Source organism: Hesperophylax consimilis, chromosome 4 (assembly GCF_061612785.1).
Source record: "Hesperophylax consimilis isolate HC1 chromosome 4, BYU_Hcon_1.0, whole genome shotgun sequence".
NCBI lineage: Eukaryota > Metazoa > Arthropoda > Insecta > Trichoptera > Limnephilidae > Hesperophylax > Hesperophylax consimilis.
Genome location: NC_142839.1, coordinates 27,595,051 through 27,613,564, shown reverse-complemented (window position 1 = coordinate 27,613,564; position 18,514 = coordinate 27,595,051). Strand labels below are relative to the sequence as shown.

Below are 18,514 nucleotides of genomic sequence, written 5' to 3'. Positions count from 1 at the left end.
TTAGTTTTTCAGTTACCTTTATACTTCTTTTATTATTTTTCTGGCTTCTGGAATTTCATATAAAATAACGCACCAAAACACAAAAGTATAATACACAATCCCGTCAAATGGGAATGAAGTTTTATGTCATTATTATCAACTCACCGCTTCTTGATATACCTAATCCGAGCATCTTCAAGACCCGCATTTATAAATCCCTTTCTACTGCCGTAACACTCTTCACAACGCTGCCCAACCGGGTGGCAACATATTGCCCCTGTCTTTACATTGTGCAGACAGTGGCACTCTTGTGGAGTGTAACATAAAATAAAAAAATTAAAAAAACGGGTGACGCCATGAACCGAGATTCTAATCTGATACCTCTAGTAACAATTTCAGCATTAACAGATGTAGTAATTTACTATTCATATTAAAAAAAGTGTTTTTACTACGTAACATTGTAATAAATAGGATTATCATATTCTTTAAATCTTTGGATTGTCCAATCGTTTGAATATTTTTGTTTGAATTTGTTTTTTTTGTATTTAATCTACCTCAAATAAAGGAAATTAATAATGGCGTAAAGAAACACATTTTCACAAAATATTTGTAATTCTTTTTGAATTAATATTATGTTTCCAATAATCCGTCGTATTTTGATACATTGAAAAGATTACAAAAACCTTACACACTTTTTGTCGACACCGCGATAACTCAAAAGCACGCGATTCTTTAATTTTATTCGTTGACAAATGTGCGTCCCGCTGGTCCACGAAATCGGATTATGTTTTGTTCAATCGATGAAATTTTATAACCAGAGAACACCGGTGTTATTCGGGGTCCATCCTGCCGAAATTTTCCCCGCTGTGAGAGCTTGCTTGATTTATATCCCAGAATAAAAATTGTGAAATATGAAGCACACAGACTGAACAAACGGAGCCTCTTTTTCCTCACCCCAAACCATGGCCGTTCCGCGCTGCTAGCGGGAGGTACTGGTACTATAATAAATTACTCCATGTATGTACTTACAGACAAATCGAATTTAACAATTAAAAAACATCCAAAAAGTCGATTGTCATTAATCGCAATTCTTGTTAGTTTTCAAGAACTTACATCTTGATTATTAAATTGTGTGGTATTTTTAACTACCAAGTGCTGGAAGATTTTTTTTCCTTTTTTAGGAGTATTGGAAGATACCTCCCGATATCGGAATAGCAGTGTAAAAATATGATTGACGTTTGAATTTATTCCTTCCACTGTGATGCAAGGAGAAGAGTCCTGCTGTAGGGATAAAAAGATCTCCATCAACCAGTCTCTTCAAATCCGGCCAGCCACACATTAGGGGGGTAGACCTATTTACCTATTTATTTAACATAGAAAAATAAAATTTAACACAGAAATATAAAATATGAAAAAAGAAACATAGAAATATAAAATATGTTTTAAGAAACATAGAAATATAAAAATAAAAGTGTTTTCACGACGGAGTCGTGATTTCATACATCTCAGTGAAGAGATTAAAAAGATTTTGTTTTATAACTATTATGGAATCTTTAAACATGTCTAAAATATTCCAAATTTATTGCCAAAATGGTGTAGTCTATTTATAGGTGTATTAACTTCAAAGTTAGTTTTAAAATTGTCACAAAAAAAGGTCAAAGGTAGCAGTTTGCCTCGTATTTCTGGTCGGTGCGTAAAATTTTATTTTGGTGAGAATTTCAGGATTGTCAATGCAATTATTAATAATTTTATTTAATAGTACGAGGTCAGAGATGATCCGCCTATCTGACAGTGTTATTAAGTTAAGACCTAGACAATCCTCACATCATGAACCCGGGCGCCCTTTCTAAGTCACCAAACGTAGCGAACCACTCGAAGTGACCTATGGAAGGAGTATTGGTTATTCAATAAATGGTTTCCGGGGCGGCGGTATTCTTCGGCGGCTGTAATTGAATTCATGAATGAATCAATTGTTAAAATATTTTGTTTTGCGATATTAATCTCCTTCGCGAAATCTGTTTTCCAGAAATGCATGTACACTTGACTTTTTTTCATTTATTCTTTCAAATTTAATTTGTAAAAAAATTTTGTCTTTTTTCTGCTATCAAAATTTTACTAAACAATTTAAAAAAAACTGTTCATTTATAAACAAGTTCTGCTGTGTAATTATTAGTTCGCGTGATCAAACTATGGTGAGGACCTTCCAAATAGACGATCAATTTATACTTCTTCTGTATAGTTAATTATAATGAAAATCAAATTTCCTTTATTTTTATTATCAATCCACTTATTGTTTTCCTAGTAAATTGTTCGAAATTTTTGATGGTTGTGACCATTTAAAGTTTACCTACTTATTGTTTTGTTTAATTTCTATTACACAGCAGAAATAATAATTACACAGCAGAACTTCTGTATACATAAACTGTTATTTTAATTGCTCGTACGTCTATTTGAATTTTACTTTTGTTTACTTGAATAAATGTATAAATGAAGTGGAATCTTGAAAATGAAAATTAAACCACTTACCGATATCCGATCGAGCTAAAACTTGGCAGACAATTACAGATTTTAAAAGTGGTAGATACTCTCATTATCGCCCTGATTTAAGACCACTATTCAGAATTAAAACGTTGCTTGAAATGGTTTTTACCGTGTTTGGCGACCAGATCTAAACAGCCAGATATTTTCCCACTTTCCTCTTATCCATCTCCTCCCCCTCCCCACTACCTCACAATATACCCCAATTGGGGATGTCATAGTCTCACTGGCTCCAGAAGGTTGGTAGCAGTTAGAACTCCTGTGCGGTTTCACAATTATTTATTTTTTTAAGATAGACCCGTTGATGACAATGCGTTTTGGCAATCACGCATACGCACCCAGAAATAAATATCCTCCCAATTGGGATTTGTCTCAGTTGTTACCGCGGGTGCCTCCAGTGCCTAGGGAGGAAGGATCTATCCTTAGTCAAACCAAAAAAATGGGTATTAAATAAATTTTAATTAATGAAAATAGACTTTGTAAAAAAAAATTTTATGGGATATTTTTTTTATAAATTATTGAAAAATTAATAAACGAAAACTTTACAAAAAAATGTACATTTGACATTGAAATTTGTCTGTTGCCATGGTAAATTTAATTCCATCGTATTATTTTTATTGATCTAAAAAGACCACACACACCAAACTCACATAACAACTATTTCAAAAGCTTTTGTCTTTTGAATAAATATTTATGTGTAGGTTAACTAAAAAGTTTGCAAGAAAATAAAGCTACCATTAATTATTTATACATTATTTCGGAATTTAGCTCGGTAAACTTTTGGTTTATTTTACATTGAGGAGCTTTTTATATTATTTATTAATAGATCAACCTACCCCCGCGAGGCCATCGATATGACCACCAGATAAGGGTGAGTACATTTTACCGCGTCAATTCATGAATCCCTGGTGTTTTTTATCCATCAACATTTTAAAGTATCTATTTTATTTAAAACGAGGCTTGTCCGAGATCGATTTCCACGGATTTGATTTTCAATTTCTATTATTTCTCCAAATATAGAATTTTGTGTAAATTTAAAAAAAAATTATAACACTGAAGGATCTACCAAGGATTGAAAACTCGACCTAACTTGATCTCACCCAACTACTTCAATCGTTCATTAATGTATCCGTTCAAACTATACTTTATCGAAATTGGCTAAAACCCTTCTCATAGAAACCCAATACGACTCTATTTGTGATTTGACGTTTTCGTTTCATAATGGAAGTTTTAATTCAGTTTTGGCACCCGACTTAAATCGTATGAAAAAGGCCGCGAACCGTTCATCCATTCCAAATTAATACCAAAACTAATACTTCTCTTGAACACTTCAAGCTCAAACAATATATCTTAAATTTAAAAAAATCTCTGTTCATTAGCCGAGTTGAAAAGGTAATTAGGTATATGAAATTCCCTTGATAGGAAAAAAACGCAGGGTACGATCTGAAAATTATAATAAAAATAATTATCAATTATACAAATAGTATTTATTCCGTAATGTGAGGAGGTCAGCGCAATCACACACATCTCTTGAACACACAATATGTAAAGTCCAAACAACAAGAGGTATGCATTATTATACTGCACACGAAGCCTTTCCATGGTTCTCCCTGTGTAGTTGGCCCAGAGCAAGCATGTATGCAGGTCATAAATATTATAAAAAATAAAACTCGTTCTATTATTTCACATCGTTATTCCATATTTTCTTTTCCCTCTAACATTCGTTTTAACGTATCTTCTTTCAAACCATCTTCTTTTCGAATGCTTACTACTAATCCTCAACCCAGGAATGAAGTTTTCTCTCAGCAGATTACAAAACTTTATTTCTCGTAATTAAGATGACCATATAATCTGAAAATTTTTGTGTTTACCTAGACATTCTATGAATTGAAAATTCTATGCATGTTTCATGTTGATAGATTTAACCTTTTTTAAGGGTTTTCTCTCGTTCATAAAATACACTGATATAATAAAAGTTAATAGATTAGTTAGTTTAAAGCTCACTAACACTAGCACAATGGATAACCTTTAAACTTATCGATTAGAGCTCATATTTGCTTCAAAATAAATTCATAATACAAGTGTGATTCCTTGAAGCACTTTCTAAAATAATTATTTCAGAACACTAGATTTTAATCTTGAGAGCGAAACTTCTAATCACAATCGATCCAATTAATTCAGTTGAAGAGAACCAAAGCATTAAATAAATATGGTGTTTAGTTTCCATTGCATCAGACATTTAACTTTTTTTTTGCCGCCGATGTTGGATCAGCAGTCTCATTAAATAAGTTAATATTTTCAAACGATTTTATTCTGAAGTTTCTTAAAGGATCAATTCCACTTGTGTTTTCAATTAATGAATCCAATGAACGGCACATTTACTACTAGTTAAGTTATCTACTTTTCACTAATGTTGGAGTTTAAAAATCTTTACCCTATGTCATACATAACGAGATGAAAAATTTAATTTTTAATCATAACGATTTTGTACAGTCTTTTTGCTATAATATTTACAGAGTTGGCTGCTCTGGTAGATGGCAAGGAAAATTTGGATTTTTAATGGACAGAAAATTTGTATTAGTTTTGTTAAGTTTTAACTTTATCAGAGTTCTAATTAACATAATTACAAGGTTTATTTATTTAAAACCTGGTTAACCCGGAGCAAGACAACTTACTTCACAAACTTTACTATAATTTTATCATGGTTGTAGGAATATACAACACATGTCACATGTTAGTAATGTACTTTGGTAATCCCAAATACAATCTGCGTTTTCACGTTCAAAACGCACGACTTAAAATTTAAATAAAGACAGTGAATAATTAGTTTAGATAATAATAATCAGTTCCCTCAAGGGCACCTAAGCTTTAAACATTCCCATTGTTGGTGATAAATAAAATGTGTTCTTGTAACCAAATTTTCTACAGGAAAAAGGCAATTGAATTTTCCACCCAAAGTAATTCCGATGACCGAAAAATACTGTTTTCTAATGTGTTAGGTTTATCATCGTCATGGCACTACATTTTACTAATGTTTTCAACCAATTGTAGTTGTCTCCTAGAGCCTTTATACCTTCTCATTCTGCACCAAGCATCTTCCATGGAGACAGTACACATCTTCTTCCTCATTCGGCTTTTATATTTTTTAAAGTTCTGTAATCTAGCATTTTTCTTATGGCCAGCCCACCACAGTCTTTGAAATCTTCGGAATCACCCAAGGTTTCGTGTTTCCTTAGATTCTCGATTTATCTACTTTTAGTGCAAATCCGATCTTCTTGAGTGACGTTATATTTGTTTACAGTTGCTCCGATTTGCATCAAGGCCAGTGCCGGAGTCATGGCGGTAGGCGCCGCCCGCGGAGAGCGAGTGCTGGTCCTCTGTGACGTGGACGCCGACCCGCCCGCGCGAGCCTTCAAGTGGAAGTTCAACAACTCCGGGGAGACGCTGGATGTCGGGGCGGACCGATACACCTCCAACGGCAGCGCGAGCATACTAAAGTGGGTCAAATTATACACTAAACAGGAGTGGGTCAATATTAATAATAATAACAAATGTCATGCATTAGTTGAACACACAAGATGGGGTTATTGGTGCGGAATTTCAAAGCCGCTCGAGTATTCCGAAAATCGAGCTATTACGGCTACCCTCAGACCAGCCGTGTTTACCCTATATGTCATACGATGTGCTGTTTTTGAATATGCTTTATTCCAAGGTTTACTTGCAAGAAGCAACCAAATTATTCTATTTTTTACAAGCGATGTAATTAATTACAAAATCTTCTAACTTTATTGAAGACTTTGGACTTTTAATTTTTTTTTTAATTGGGCTGTAACCATGTAACTAAATTATCTTAACTGAAATGTTGTAACTTTGTATACACCGATATACCTATTACAATACATCAGGCCGGATTGGCATAAAAGTGCCTTGGTCATATGAGCACAAATTCAAAGTGTTTAATTTGTTGTTAAATTAAATAAGACAGTGGTTTGAAAGTGCAGGATCCTTAATTATGTAAGTAAATGGTGGTTGTATTCCATCCCGAGTCTTTTACAGATATTCATCCAAGGGTGACTTTGTTTTAATCATATCCACCACAATATCTTTACTGCCCACTCAAAACTATTATATTTACTTTAAAATGTTGTTTAATGACTAAATTATTATTAACAGTGGTTCTGTGTTTCCTTTTTGTGAGCTTACAATATATTATACGCATGGTTACATAGTGTAAACACTGCGGTGGTAGGACTTTTAGGAAGGATCATCACTCTTTTAAATATTATCTTAGTTAATTTGTGGTAGGTTAAGCTATTAGATTAAAGCGTTATATTAATTAATTGTTATTAGTATTACAAAGTTCAACTTGCTTTCAAAAGGATCAAGCAAAATAGATCTAGCTCTAAAATATCCTGGAATAGATTGTTGAAATAATTTTGTACCTACTTTAAAGGGCTGATATTATTTTAGATTCTCACGGCCAATAGCGTCATGTTGTTGGACTTTTGAATTAATGAGTTAATTGTATTGCATTTCTTCTCTATATTGAATCGACGTTTCTAACAGTCATTCAGTATCTGTCATCGGTGCATATAGTCAATCTGCATGTCGCTGAGAGAATGTTGCAGACGTCATGTTGATAAAATTACTGTGAGACAATTGGCAAAGCGTTGGATTATTCGATTCAATCACATCAACCAAAAACATATTTAGTTTTAACATTTTTATATTTTAAAATGAAATTATATGGGCTGTTAAGATTCTTTGCGGGAGATGAGACAAAGTAACGATGGATCAGGAACTTGGCAAACTCGGATTATCTTGCCCTAACAAAATTACGGCGGTGCGTACAAAGAAAAAGAGCTGAGTTACAAAAAAAAAAATAAGAATCTGATGTAGCGTATGATTTTAGGGTGTATTCAATAGGCTTAGGAAAATGTTTTATTTATCCCATTTTTAAAAGTCTTCCTCCATAACAATTTATATTCGTTTTATCTTTTTATTTTTGTATTTGCAACGTACATGAAGGTTTAAGGATCTCACCGTGGTATTAAAGTTTCTTGAACCTTTTTACGTCTTTGAAATGCTGGTTTCATTTTTAATAAATCTCGTTGCTTTTATTTTCCAATCAGGTTATCGGGACGTGACAGAGATTGTAAGAAGCTCCATTGTTTCAGGTATACGCCGGTAACTGACTTGGATTTCGGAACCCTGTCCTGTTTGGCCATAAACGACGTCGGCCACCAAATGGTTCCGTGCATTTTCCAGATTGTTGCAGCCGGTGAGTTGGAATTGAATATTATTTTCACCACTTTTTCTTTTCCCCGCTTTCTAAAATTGTACTTAAGGTACAACATGCACCGTTTAAAAAGTTTTTAATCGCGTCTTCTCCGTGCTCAACACACTTTAAGAAGGATTTTTGAAGGTGTATTGTTGAAATAAAATAAACGCAAATTTATTTATTTTTATATTCAATAATATTGTTATTGGGTTTATAAAAACAGTTTATTTTTAAACAAGTTCTGCTGTGTAATTAAGAAGCCCTCTGAAGGCATTATCAAAATGTGTTTACACAGTATTGTGTTAACACAGTTTGATAATGCCTTCAGAGGGCGAAACAGCTGTCACACGTAATAATAATTACACAGTAGAACTTGTTTAAAAATAAACTGTTTTTATAAACCCAATAACAATTTTATTGAATATATGAAAAATGAAAATTAAAATGGAGTTCTACAAATTAAACTTAATAACAATAAATAAACGCAATAACAATAATGATATATTTCTGTACACTTGTTTGAAACCTTTGATTTACTTTTCCTGTATATTTATAATTTATGAGTTTTGCTTATTTATTTAGTTTAGTTTTATAAGCATGCAGGTAAATAGATTTCTAAGAAATTTGATAAAAAAACTTTATAGATTGACAAACAGTGTCACTAAATCGACATTTATTTATGTATTCGTTTATTTAACACAGATCCTCTGTCACAACGAACACTGTCGGTTATGCAATTTGTTTTAATTTTTCATCAGATCTGTTTGTGTTTTGGTATTATATATTTCACACACCCCCAATTTATTTCAATACAAAAATATATGATGGCAACATTCAACAGCTAAAATTAAAACTTACTCATTTACATATATGACACCTCACAAGATCGCCCCTGTCTGTAAAGTGTAAAGGCAGGGGAACTTTATCGACACCCGGGTGGGCAGGGTTGCGAGGCGGGTTAAGGTAGGAGCTGTAGGAAGGCATTTGCTAATGCGGGTTTTGAAGAGGAGGAAAAACAGCTGTTGCCGGTGGCTCGTTCCACATACGAGCCGTCTTACATAAAAACGAGTCTAAGAAGCGGCCCGTTTTCACGATGCCAACGTCAACTGTGAATAGGTGTTCCGCTCAGGTGTACTTCGAGTATCACGCACGTGCACCGGTTCACTGAAGATCAATGCTGCTAGCTCCTTAGATCAGGCTCCATTAAAATACATGTAGAACAGACTCATCATGCCCACATTGCATTCGTGCATTGGAGATGGCAATCGGTATGTTAACAATGAATTGTCAATCAGATGGAGCTGGTCTGATAAACCTACTCCAAGCATTTCAATGAAGCCTTTATTAGGAAAGGTGCTTCAATAACATTGCACTAGACAGTTATTGATCTCTTTTTTTGCCGAAATTAGACATGTTTGGGTTTTTGAGACGATATAATGAACCAGGTTGGCCTTACCACAGGCACGAACCTATTCGAGGTGGTGGTTAACTTTTCGTCTCAAAACTACCCGAGCAGTTCGTACATCGTAAGTGGAAGGGAGCTTGTCAAAAAGATAACCCTCGTGAACTTTGCTGTTCTCAGCGTATTTATGAATTGGTGCACATTCAACGAGATCATTTATGTGAAACAAAATCAGCGTTCGTGACAGCACGGATCCTTGTGGCACTCCTGCATTGATTTGGTGCGGAGAGGAAGAAGAGCCGTCAACTACGATTTGAATTTTTCTTCCCTTGAGAAATTCCGCAATCCAACAATACAGTGTTGGATGGATCCAAAACGACGGTATCTTCCCGACAAGCGCCCGGCGCCAGACCCTATCAAAGGCTTAAGCTGAAGGTTTGAGTTTCTCCAAAACGTTCCAAAAATCGACCCAAATATGCGTCACATATCCGAGCCGATTGCCACATGACCGGTTTTGACGAAATCCATATTGTCGATTGCTTAGGATTTTTTTATTATCGAGGTAAGTGAGCAACTTGTTACTAACCACCCTTTCCAATACCTTTGACAGTATGGAAGTGATGGCTATGGGGTAGTAATTGGAAGAGTTGGAGCAGTCCTCCTTTTAAGAGATTGGATGGACTATCGACTTTTTCCAAAAATCTAGGACATTTCCACTTTTGAGAGAGAGTTAAAATAGTTTTGTGAGTTAATTCTGAGGAAGACCTCTTAAGGACCAGAGCATGTATTACGTCTCGCCCGCTGGCTTTGTCGATTTTCAAATCGATGAGGGTTCGGAGAACCTCCCTGTTCTGGATCTTTGGTTCCTTCATTTGGAAACCGAAATGCGGAATGGAAGGGGGAGTCTCTCCGTTATCTTAAAGAGTCGAGTTTTCAGCAAAAATTTTGCCTAATAACTCAGCTTTCTCGCGGGCCAAGTTAGCCAGCTGACCATCGCGCATCGGGCTCGGTCAGAGGTGGCATAGTAGTTCTTCAGAAGTTTCTCCTAATTGAACCAGAAAGCGACGAGAAATAAGGGCTGAGGGCAGTGTGCCAACTTTTTAGCAAATTTTTTTCTCATGATCGCTCTTAGCTCTATTTAGAATTATCTTGCAATCCTTTTCCCGTTTTCGATACTCTGAAAGGTTATCCAAGGAGCCAATTATTTCTCAATCAAGGAGTGCATTATAATGCACTCCTTGATTGATGCCCAATTTTTGTTTCAGTGAAGATCAAACCACAAAGAAAGACACTGAAGAATGACCGCATTCCGTCTGAAGAAATATATTTACTTAAAATTCCAAATATTTTTTTGTATTAAATTCATTCGTAGAAACCGTAACAAAAAAAATCGTCTGAAAAAAACAGAAGCGATACTTATATCACAATAACCTGAAACCCCAATTAGCTAACAGAAGTTTTCTTTACAGAGCATCTCAGAGCATGATATGACATTACGCTATCAATTATTCAAAGGACTTCCTAAGAATGTAACAAAAGCTGAGAAAAGTTATTTTCAAACTGTTACCATACGCTTCTCGATATAGCTTACTTCTCGGAAACCTCATTTAAAGACTTGTTATTTGAACGTCTACGATTCGCTCGGCTTATGTTCAATTAACTCGCTTTTGCCAAACAATTAACGTTTAATTTAATGATTAATTAGTCTAATTTCTAAGACGAAAATATTTAAAAATTGAAGAACATGTTCCAGCTGTTTCGTACAATAATAAAAACAGACTTTCAAGCCACTCCTGCGGACCAATTAAAAACACAATGGCTTATGAGTCATACAGCTTGACACGGATAACTTTGCAGCCAGTGCATATATATATAATATATTTGGAACATTTCATTTTTATGTAAATATTCTTGTTTTAATTTTGGTCGAAAAATAAAATAAAAAATACAGTGTGTGGCAAGCCTACGCACGACGGAAGTGAAACTTTTAGTATTCTTCTCTCTCTTTTCATTTCATTCTCTCTTTTAATAACGCTTCGGTTGTAGGCACGACATCCCTACATCATATTTCACTGTTAGTATAATCTCGCCAATATGTTAAACAATCCTATCATGCTATTACAACAACAATACTATTTTGTGAGATATTTATCCACTCTTCTTGGTTATGTTTACCTTACGTTAATGTCATCAATGTGTGATTCAGACTCTCTTCTTCTTTGGTGATTTTCAGGGGATATTTCTTCTTGTGCCACGAATGTTTTTCTCACTTCTATCTCGTCACTACTCATTTTTGACACAAAAACTCTGTTGAATTTATTCTCCCAAATCGAATAAAACACAATCAATTACGTATTTCACTCGTATTACACTCACCGCGCAGTACAAGAAGCAAGCAGCTGATGCCTGGCGTAGCGTCGTTGGCTAGAGAGAGAGGAAAAGAGAGAAGAGAGAGAGAAAGAACGTTTGTCAGTGGCTCCCTCACCTCAGTAAGCGACTACGGAGAGAGAGCGACAGTGAACGGTGAGCGGTGGTGGGGGTCCCGTACCCCCACTACCAAATGATCACGGTTTGTCGTGACGGTCATGAGTCGGTTTTACTCCGGTCCTCGAAAATGCCTGACGCGCGTAGAGAAGTTTCACTTCAAAAAATTTGAAAAAAATAAAATTTATATTTATCCATTGCACATAGTTATGGTAATAAATCAAAAGCTCTTCCGTGAGCAGTGAAAGTTGTTGAAAGTTGTTCGTCCTAATACCTCACTTTTCAATGAAATCCAAAGCATTGATAATAATGTTTCATACATCGCTATTCATATAAGTTTCATTTGCATCTCTTTACATAAAACGATCAGGTTTCAAGAAACTCGTTTTTAAATAATTTGCACGCTGCCAAAAAAAGAATGGTCCTTTAGAATTGAGTAAATATTTTAGCCGTCTGCAAAGTTATCCCTGTCAAGCTGAACCAAGCAACCACTCCTCGGGATCTATTAAAATCACAATGGCCGAAGAACCAAACTCAGCAAATGGCGCACATTTAAAAAAGCTAACGATCCATATTAGCGCGCCTTTGTCGGAAACGTGGATCATAAATTTTCTATTTATAAATACCTCAACACTCTTTAATCCGCAATTACTGCACAATGCAGTAATATTTATAATTATGCACATCCGCCGGCAACGGGGTTTGTTCCATAACTCGCAATTTAGAGATGGTCTTTATTCCTGCCTCGGTTAATTTGTCCCGGTATCTTCGCTGTGTCTGGAACTGGCTATTAACTGTTAAAAAACCGGTTCCACATTGGTATCCAGTATCTGGAACAGCAGTGACGGCCCATTTCAGTTATCAACCAACTCTAGATTTATGCTCGATAGCGGTTATATATAATTATTGCACATCCGCCGGCCTCGGCGTTTGTTCCAGAACTCGCGCAATTTAGAGATGGTCTATATTCCTGCCCCGGTTATTTTGTCCCGGTATCTTCGCTGTCTCTGGAACTAGATTGACTGTTAAAAAACCGGTTCCACATTGGTATCCAGTAACTGGAACACCAGTGACGGCCCATTCTAATTATCAACCACCTCTAGGTTTATGCCCAATAGCGGTAATCAGCGGTAATACTTTACACTTTACTGTTATTGGCGCCACAGCGTCGGTTCCCATATTGCTTTAATATGAATATTATTAATACCGACAACGTCAATTAACTATTATTCGTCGATAAATGGTGTAATTAAAACAATTCTATTGTTATAATAAAATTATCAGTGTAATTAATTTTACTGGAACATTTTTTTAAATTCTGTTAATAGTTATTTGTAAATATATTCAGTTTTCGCTTATAATCCTCTTAAAGGCTTAGTTTTAATCCAGCTTGATTAAACCATAAATTTCCGATTAAAAAGCAATGGAAAAAAGGTACCAACCTGGTAATAATTTCACACGTCAATAATTTAATGGCAGAAAACAATTTTTCGGGTGACCGCGACGTGCCATTTTTTAGAATATTAAAATACACAAATATAATATACACGATGTACTTACGTCATACGGCTGGGTTAAGTATGTAATGATCTGCCTTTTCTAACTTTTCCTTCTCTTCTTTCTACGATAAATTTTCTTTAAGTCCCATAGGTAACTTTTCCATAAGGCTTTGGTTATGTATATCCGGGGTAGGAATATCCTCCCTGTCGTCTTTACAAGCCTTTGCTCCTCTCTTTATTACACACCCCTTCAAGTGTGTACATCCTAGTTTGTCTACGTGACGCACGATCTTGAACGTACTCATTTCACGTGACGGTTCAGTATAAAAAGGCTTCACCGAACGTTGTGTTGTTTTGTTTCTCGGTTTAGAAACCTAGTTATCTATGTATGCGTGGTATCCCTTGGTTCTTTTGAGATAGAGTGAGTTGAATCCATTACCGCTGTGTTTTAAAGCCATTTCATAAACCTCATTCTCTGATTCGCCTGCTCACTGACTAGCTACGTGATTCTACCTGTCGTAGGGTAATGTGAGTATAACAAGGTGTTAGATTTTATATGTGTGATAAACAAACGATAAATTTATGGTGTTAGTTGTCGGCGCCATCCAAGTATATATTTTGGGAGGGGAAGGAGAGGAAAGGGGATGAATTTGTTCAAGTTAAAGTTGGCTCCTCCTCTTTACCAAGCAAAACCGATTGATGATAATTTGAACAAAGCGATCGATATCTGCGTGTCTGGATATCACAACCGGCCGGGTCTCCCCTTGTTCCAAATCGGCAACCGTCACGCCAGAATAAAGAAAACCAGGTCTCCTTACCAATTTCAGAATTGCCCCAACCTCATGCACCTCCAGGAAAATCTACTTTACTGAGTGTAGAAGGGGAAAACCATGACATCCCTTGTCACGAATCTAGTCGCGAAAATGTGACACGTAAGGTCCTAAGTTACGCGCCACCTCCAGAAAACGTTGTAACTTCCACGTCGTCGGGAATTTACATCCCTTTCTAGGTCAATAACATAGATAGCACACGACGATCTTGTCGACATTTAGCCTGCTTTTAGCGATAGGTTGTGTGCCTACCCATTCAGCCAATTATCATGTGAGATATATGTAAGGTCTACTCGAAATACCAAATTTAGGATGAGGACTGTCTGTATTTTAATATTTGGTTCCAGTATTTATTTTATGAGGTTACTAGCACCCTCATGTATTAGGTATGGGTAACTTCTATTGAATACCTATCCTCTCAGGTAGGTATAAACGGATAATTGGTTTGATTTTTGCATTTAATTTAAAGAGGCTGCCTACCTCTCGAAAGGTACCTGTTGAGAAAAGTTGTTCGGTTGGTAGTTTTATTTCGGAGATTACCATCTCCCTCTTTTGACTCTAGATTTGTTTTGTGCATCCCAATTTGTAGCTTAGAAAGTCAAACAATAGATGAAAAGTATTAAATTTTGTTCTGTCTGGTCGCATCCGATCGCTTTCTATTAGGGCGGTCATACGCTAGCAAAACTTCTCCTTCGACTGACTGTACACTGCCGTAGCCTAAACGCCTCTATCCCTCATAGTGTTCGCTATTTCAATTGTACGCCAGTGTTGTGGTAGGTACCCTGTAGATAGGTATTTTTATACTGCGAATTTATATTGGTTGGCCTAATTTGTAGTAGGTATTTTATGTTTCGTCGGCGATTCAATACCTACCGCAGGGACAACGTCATGATTTGATTCGTAATGTTTTAAAAGAATAACAGATCGGCAGGTAGGTAAATTCTGGATATTAATTATTAATTCGATATTAATTAAAACAAAAGTTATCGGCCTACATATGAAAAGGTCGCTAGCTCGTCTCTCGCTCACAGCTGATTGACAGTTCGCCTAGCACATTCCTTTTAATGATAACACTATTTGGGCGGCAGGTGTCGTAAACTTAGTTACTGTACCTCGGTTGTATCCGTCTTTTAAAAGGGTCCTCTAGAATTTAATAAATAATATAAAAAACTCACCCTGTTAGTCACCTCCAAATCCTGGTGTGAAACTTACCTGGTTACACACTACATAGCTAAATCAGTTTAATTTTCGGTCCCCTCCATATCGGCTTCTTTCCTCCCTTTAGCGAAATCCTTGCAATTCGTTCACTTTTGGTCCCCTCCCTACGCCTATAAAAGGGTAATTAAATAATTCTGTAAATACAATTGTACCTCCCTAATCTCTGTTGGGATTCGAACCCGAGTTTATGATTTGTTTGATTCTCTGGATTTCGGTCTCCGTGGATAGAATGCCATCTCGTAAAATCAATTCCTCCCTAGCCCGATTAAAAAACTTCCTGCCTTTAAATACGTTCACTCTGTTTTACAACGCAATCATTATTATTATTATTTTCATGTTTTTAAAACAAGTAATTTAGTTTGAACTACATATTTACGAAATCACGTTTAATTTAACACATTTTATATTATAATCGCGATCGCCCAACTCTTAGCGCCCCTGGGGTGATTTTTTACAAAACGGCGCTCTACAAATTATCCAATTATTATTATTGTCATTATTATTAATTGTATTCTCACTGAGTTCACCCACTTTCACTTCACACAAACACCGGTTCAATTATATTTCACTTTAATTCAAAAACCAACAAAGCTTTCTAACACCATCTGAATTCACTAATTAACTGTAATCTCACACATCACTTCTGATTTGTATTCATTTCTCGGGGCTGTCAACGTACCCAAGTTCAAAACTCGACTGCGTGTATTTCTTTCTTCCTTCCCGTGGGAACGTGTTTACGGCCTGCCTGTCAATAAATCTTCTCATATTCTAAACAATTTATTTTTTTTGAGTACGTTTGTCTCGTTTATTTTGTGTGAGTATTCAATTCATCACAAGTAATACCTTCACACAGCCATACACATAGGTATACAGATACCACATTATTACTGTTAAAAACTACATTACCGAAACAAAAGTTGACATTTGTTACAGTTTACCATTTTTTTAGAATACCGTGCAAGAGCTGCTCCCAACCGTCTGGAGCCAGTGAAAGACTATGGCATTCTCAATCGGGGTATCTTGTGGAACTGTAAGGTAGTGGGGTAAGGGAAGGAGATGGGGAAGAGGAAGGTGGGGAGTACCGGACTAGTCAGATCTGGTCACCAAACACGGCTAAAGTCATTTTAAGCGAAGTTTTAATTCTGAACGGTGTTCTTACACCAGGGCGATACTGGCGATAATATATTCCACTCTATAACGTGCCACATGCATATTATACATTATTTTAAATAAATAATTTAATAGAATATTTATTCTGAAATATTCTTATAATTTTTATTTAAAAATAACACACATTAATCAAACAAATTAAAATTGTGAATTAATTTTTATAACTTTTTTTTCTATTTTCCTTATTATTAGTGTAACTCGCTCACCAAGCACAAGAACCAGTTTATTCTTGGTGAGATTGCGATAATAAATATATTTTGTACCCATATGTATTTTATATAATACCACTGTACCCACTTATATAAATTTCAAAAAAACACATATAAAACACAAAAAAAAAAAATACAGTAATAATTAAAAATGCAAAAATTTTGCTTTAAAGGGTGGAAATGGATGTGGGGGTGTTTTTTCTTAATCTCATGTAGCGACCTTCCTCCTATTTCGAAGGAAAGTGTGCAGATTTTCATCATTCAAGTTACTGTTGAAAAACTGCTTTGGCAGTTTAGCGGGTATAAATAATAAAAAATAAAAATAATAAAAAAAAATAAAACTGCAGATTACTTCGGAAAAAAAACACACACAGGGGCACTCTTCTTTATAGGATATAATAGTGGACCACGCAAAGCTTCGCTATTTCCAATATCTTTCTCGGGCGTATGCGACTTCTTTCACCATTCATACAGATACATAGGTATACAGATACTATAATATTACTGTTAAAAAACTACATTACATCGACTTTTATTTCGACTTCGTATCTCATATTGTGTTAAGTATTCCTCGGGCGTCCCTGACTTTTTTACCATTCTCTTAACACTCCTGGCACCAATAAATTTTGAGCGATATCGGTTGACTACTTTTTGAGTTTTGCGAGCACAAATATTATGATTATAGATTTATATTTTAATAAAAACTTTATCATTGATTTTCACATTTGAATAAACCTTGACAATTTTATAGAAATGTGTTGATTTCACAGTGAAACCTCCAAGATGAGCCACTTAATATGAAAAAATTTTGAAAATTTTTAATTTGGCAATTCCACTGAGACTTACGTTACGACGAACGTAACGAAAAGATAAGTAACTGTATTGTACAGTAACTCACTCAGCATTTCGTCTATCTGTAATTTTTTTTGTTTGTTGCGTCCGGTCAACTCTGTCAAGATAGTTTCCGTGTTTGATAGTACCTTTGTTCATTCCATAGACATTTTTCCACCATTTTTAACATTAACATTAGCACAACATAATATTTCTTTCCCACATCTGGAATGTAAAATCCCAAATAAAATAAACATCTATCAGCTTGATATTTTAAAAACAATATCCTTCAATAATGGTACAAATTTTAGGATTAAAAATTATTTCTCTCTGTAAAATGTATGTTTAAGTGTCGGTTCATTTTTATTGACCAATACTCTTAAGTGCCTACTTTCCGAAGCCTTTGAACATTGTTTGTTTAGTTTAAGATCTCCCAAATTTTATTGGCTGCAGGCTGACTTTATGGCCAACTGGGATGTAATAATTGCACGGACATCTTTGAACAAGACAACGCTAATATTGTAAACCTATAATAAAATAAGAGATTGCAAATTGCAAATGCATTCCTAAGATGCTGTAAATATATTTATATTGTTCATATCATGTCCCTTTGAAATCATTGTTTGTCTTAGAAAAATGTATTTTAAACACGCCAACCACGGCGTTCGAGAAAATAGCCTTAGTAAAGTCAACTTTTTAATGTATTTTTAATTTAAAATAGTAGATACCCCAAGTATGAGACAGTCAGTATCGGAGAAGCAGTCTCGGAGAGTGATTCTTAGACAGTCAGTATCGGAGAAGCAGTCTCGGAGAGTGAGTCTTAGACAGTCAGTATCGGAGAAGCAGTCTCGGAGAGCGAGTCTTAGACAGTCAGTATCGGAGAAGCAGTCTCGGAGAGCGAGTCTTAGACAGTCAGTATCGGAGAAGCAGTCTCGGAGAGCGAGTCTTAGACAGTCAGTATCGGAGAAGCAGTCTCGGAGAGTGAGTCTTAGACAGTGAGTGTTTGAGACTCAGGTTCTGAGAATAGTCTGTGACAGTAGTCTGTCAGAAGTGGTAGGTAGTGGAATACCACT

The 18,514-nt window shown here is 35.5% G+C and overlaps 1 protein-coding gene across 3 annotated transcripts in view; it reads left to right on the top strand.

The window, feature by feature from the left end:
- LOC149424497 (neural cell adhesion molecule 2-like) overlaps positions 1-18,514 on the top strand; it is a 239,400-nt gene that overhangs the window by 177,063 nt on the left and 43,823 nt on the right. For all 3 annotated transcript variants that reach the window (XM_089631386.1, XM_089631383.1, XM_089631385.1), the window contains exons 11-12: positions 5,819-6,014; positions 7,695-7,798. In XM_089631386.1, coding sequence (XP_089487512.1) covers positions 5,819-6,014; positions 7,695-7,798 — 300 coding nt within the window. The remainder of the gene's footprint in view (positions 1-5,818; positions 6,015-7,694; positions 7,799-18,514) is intronic.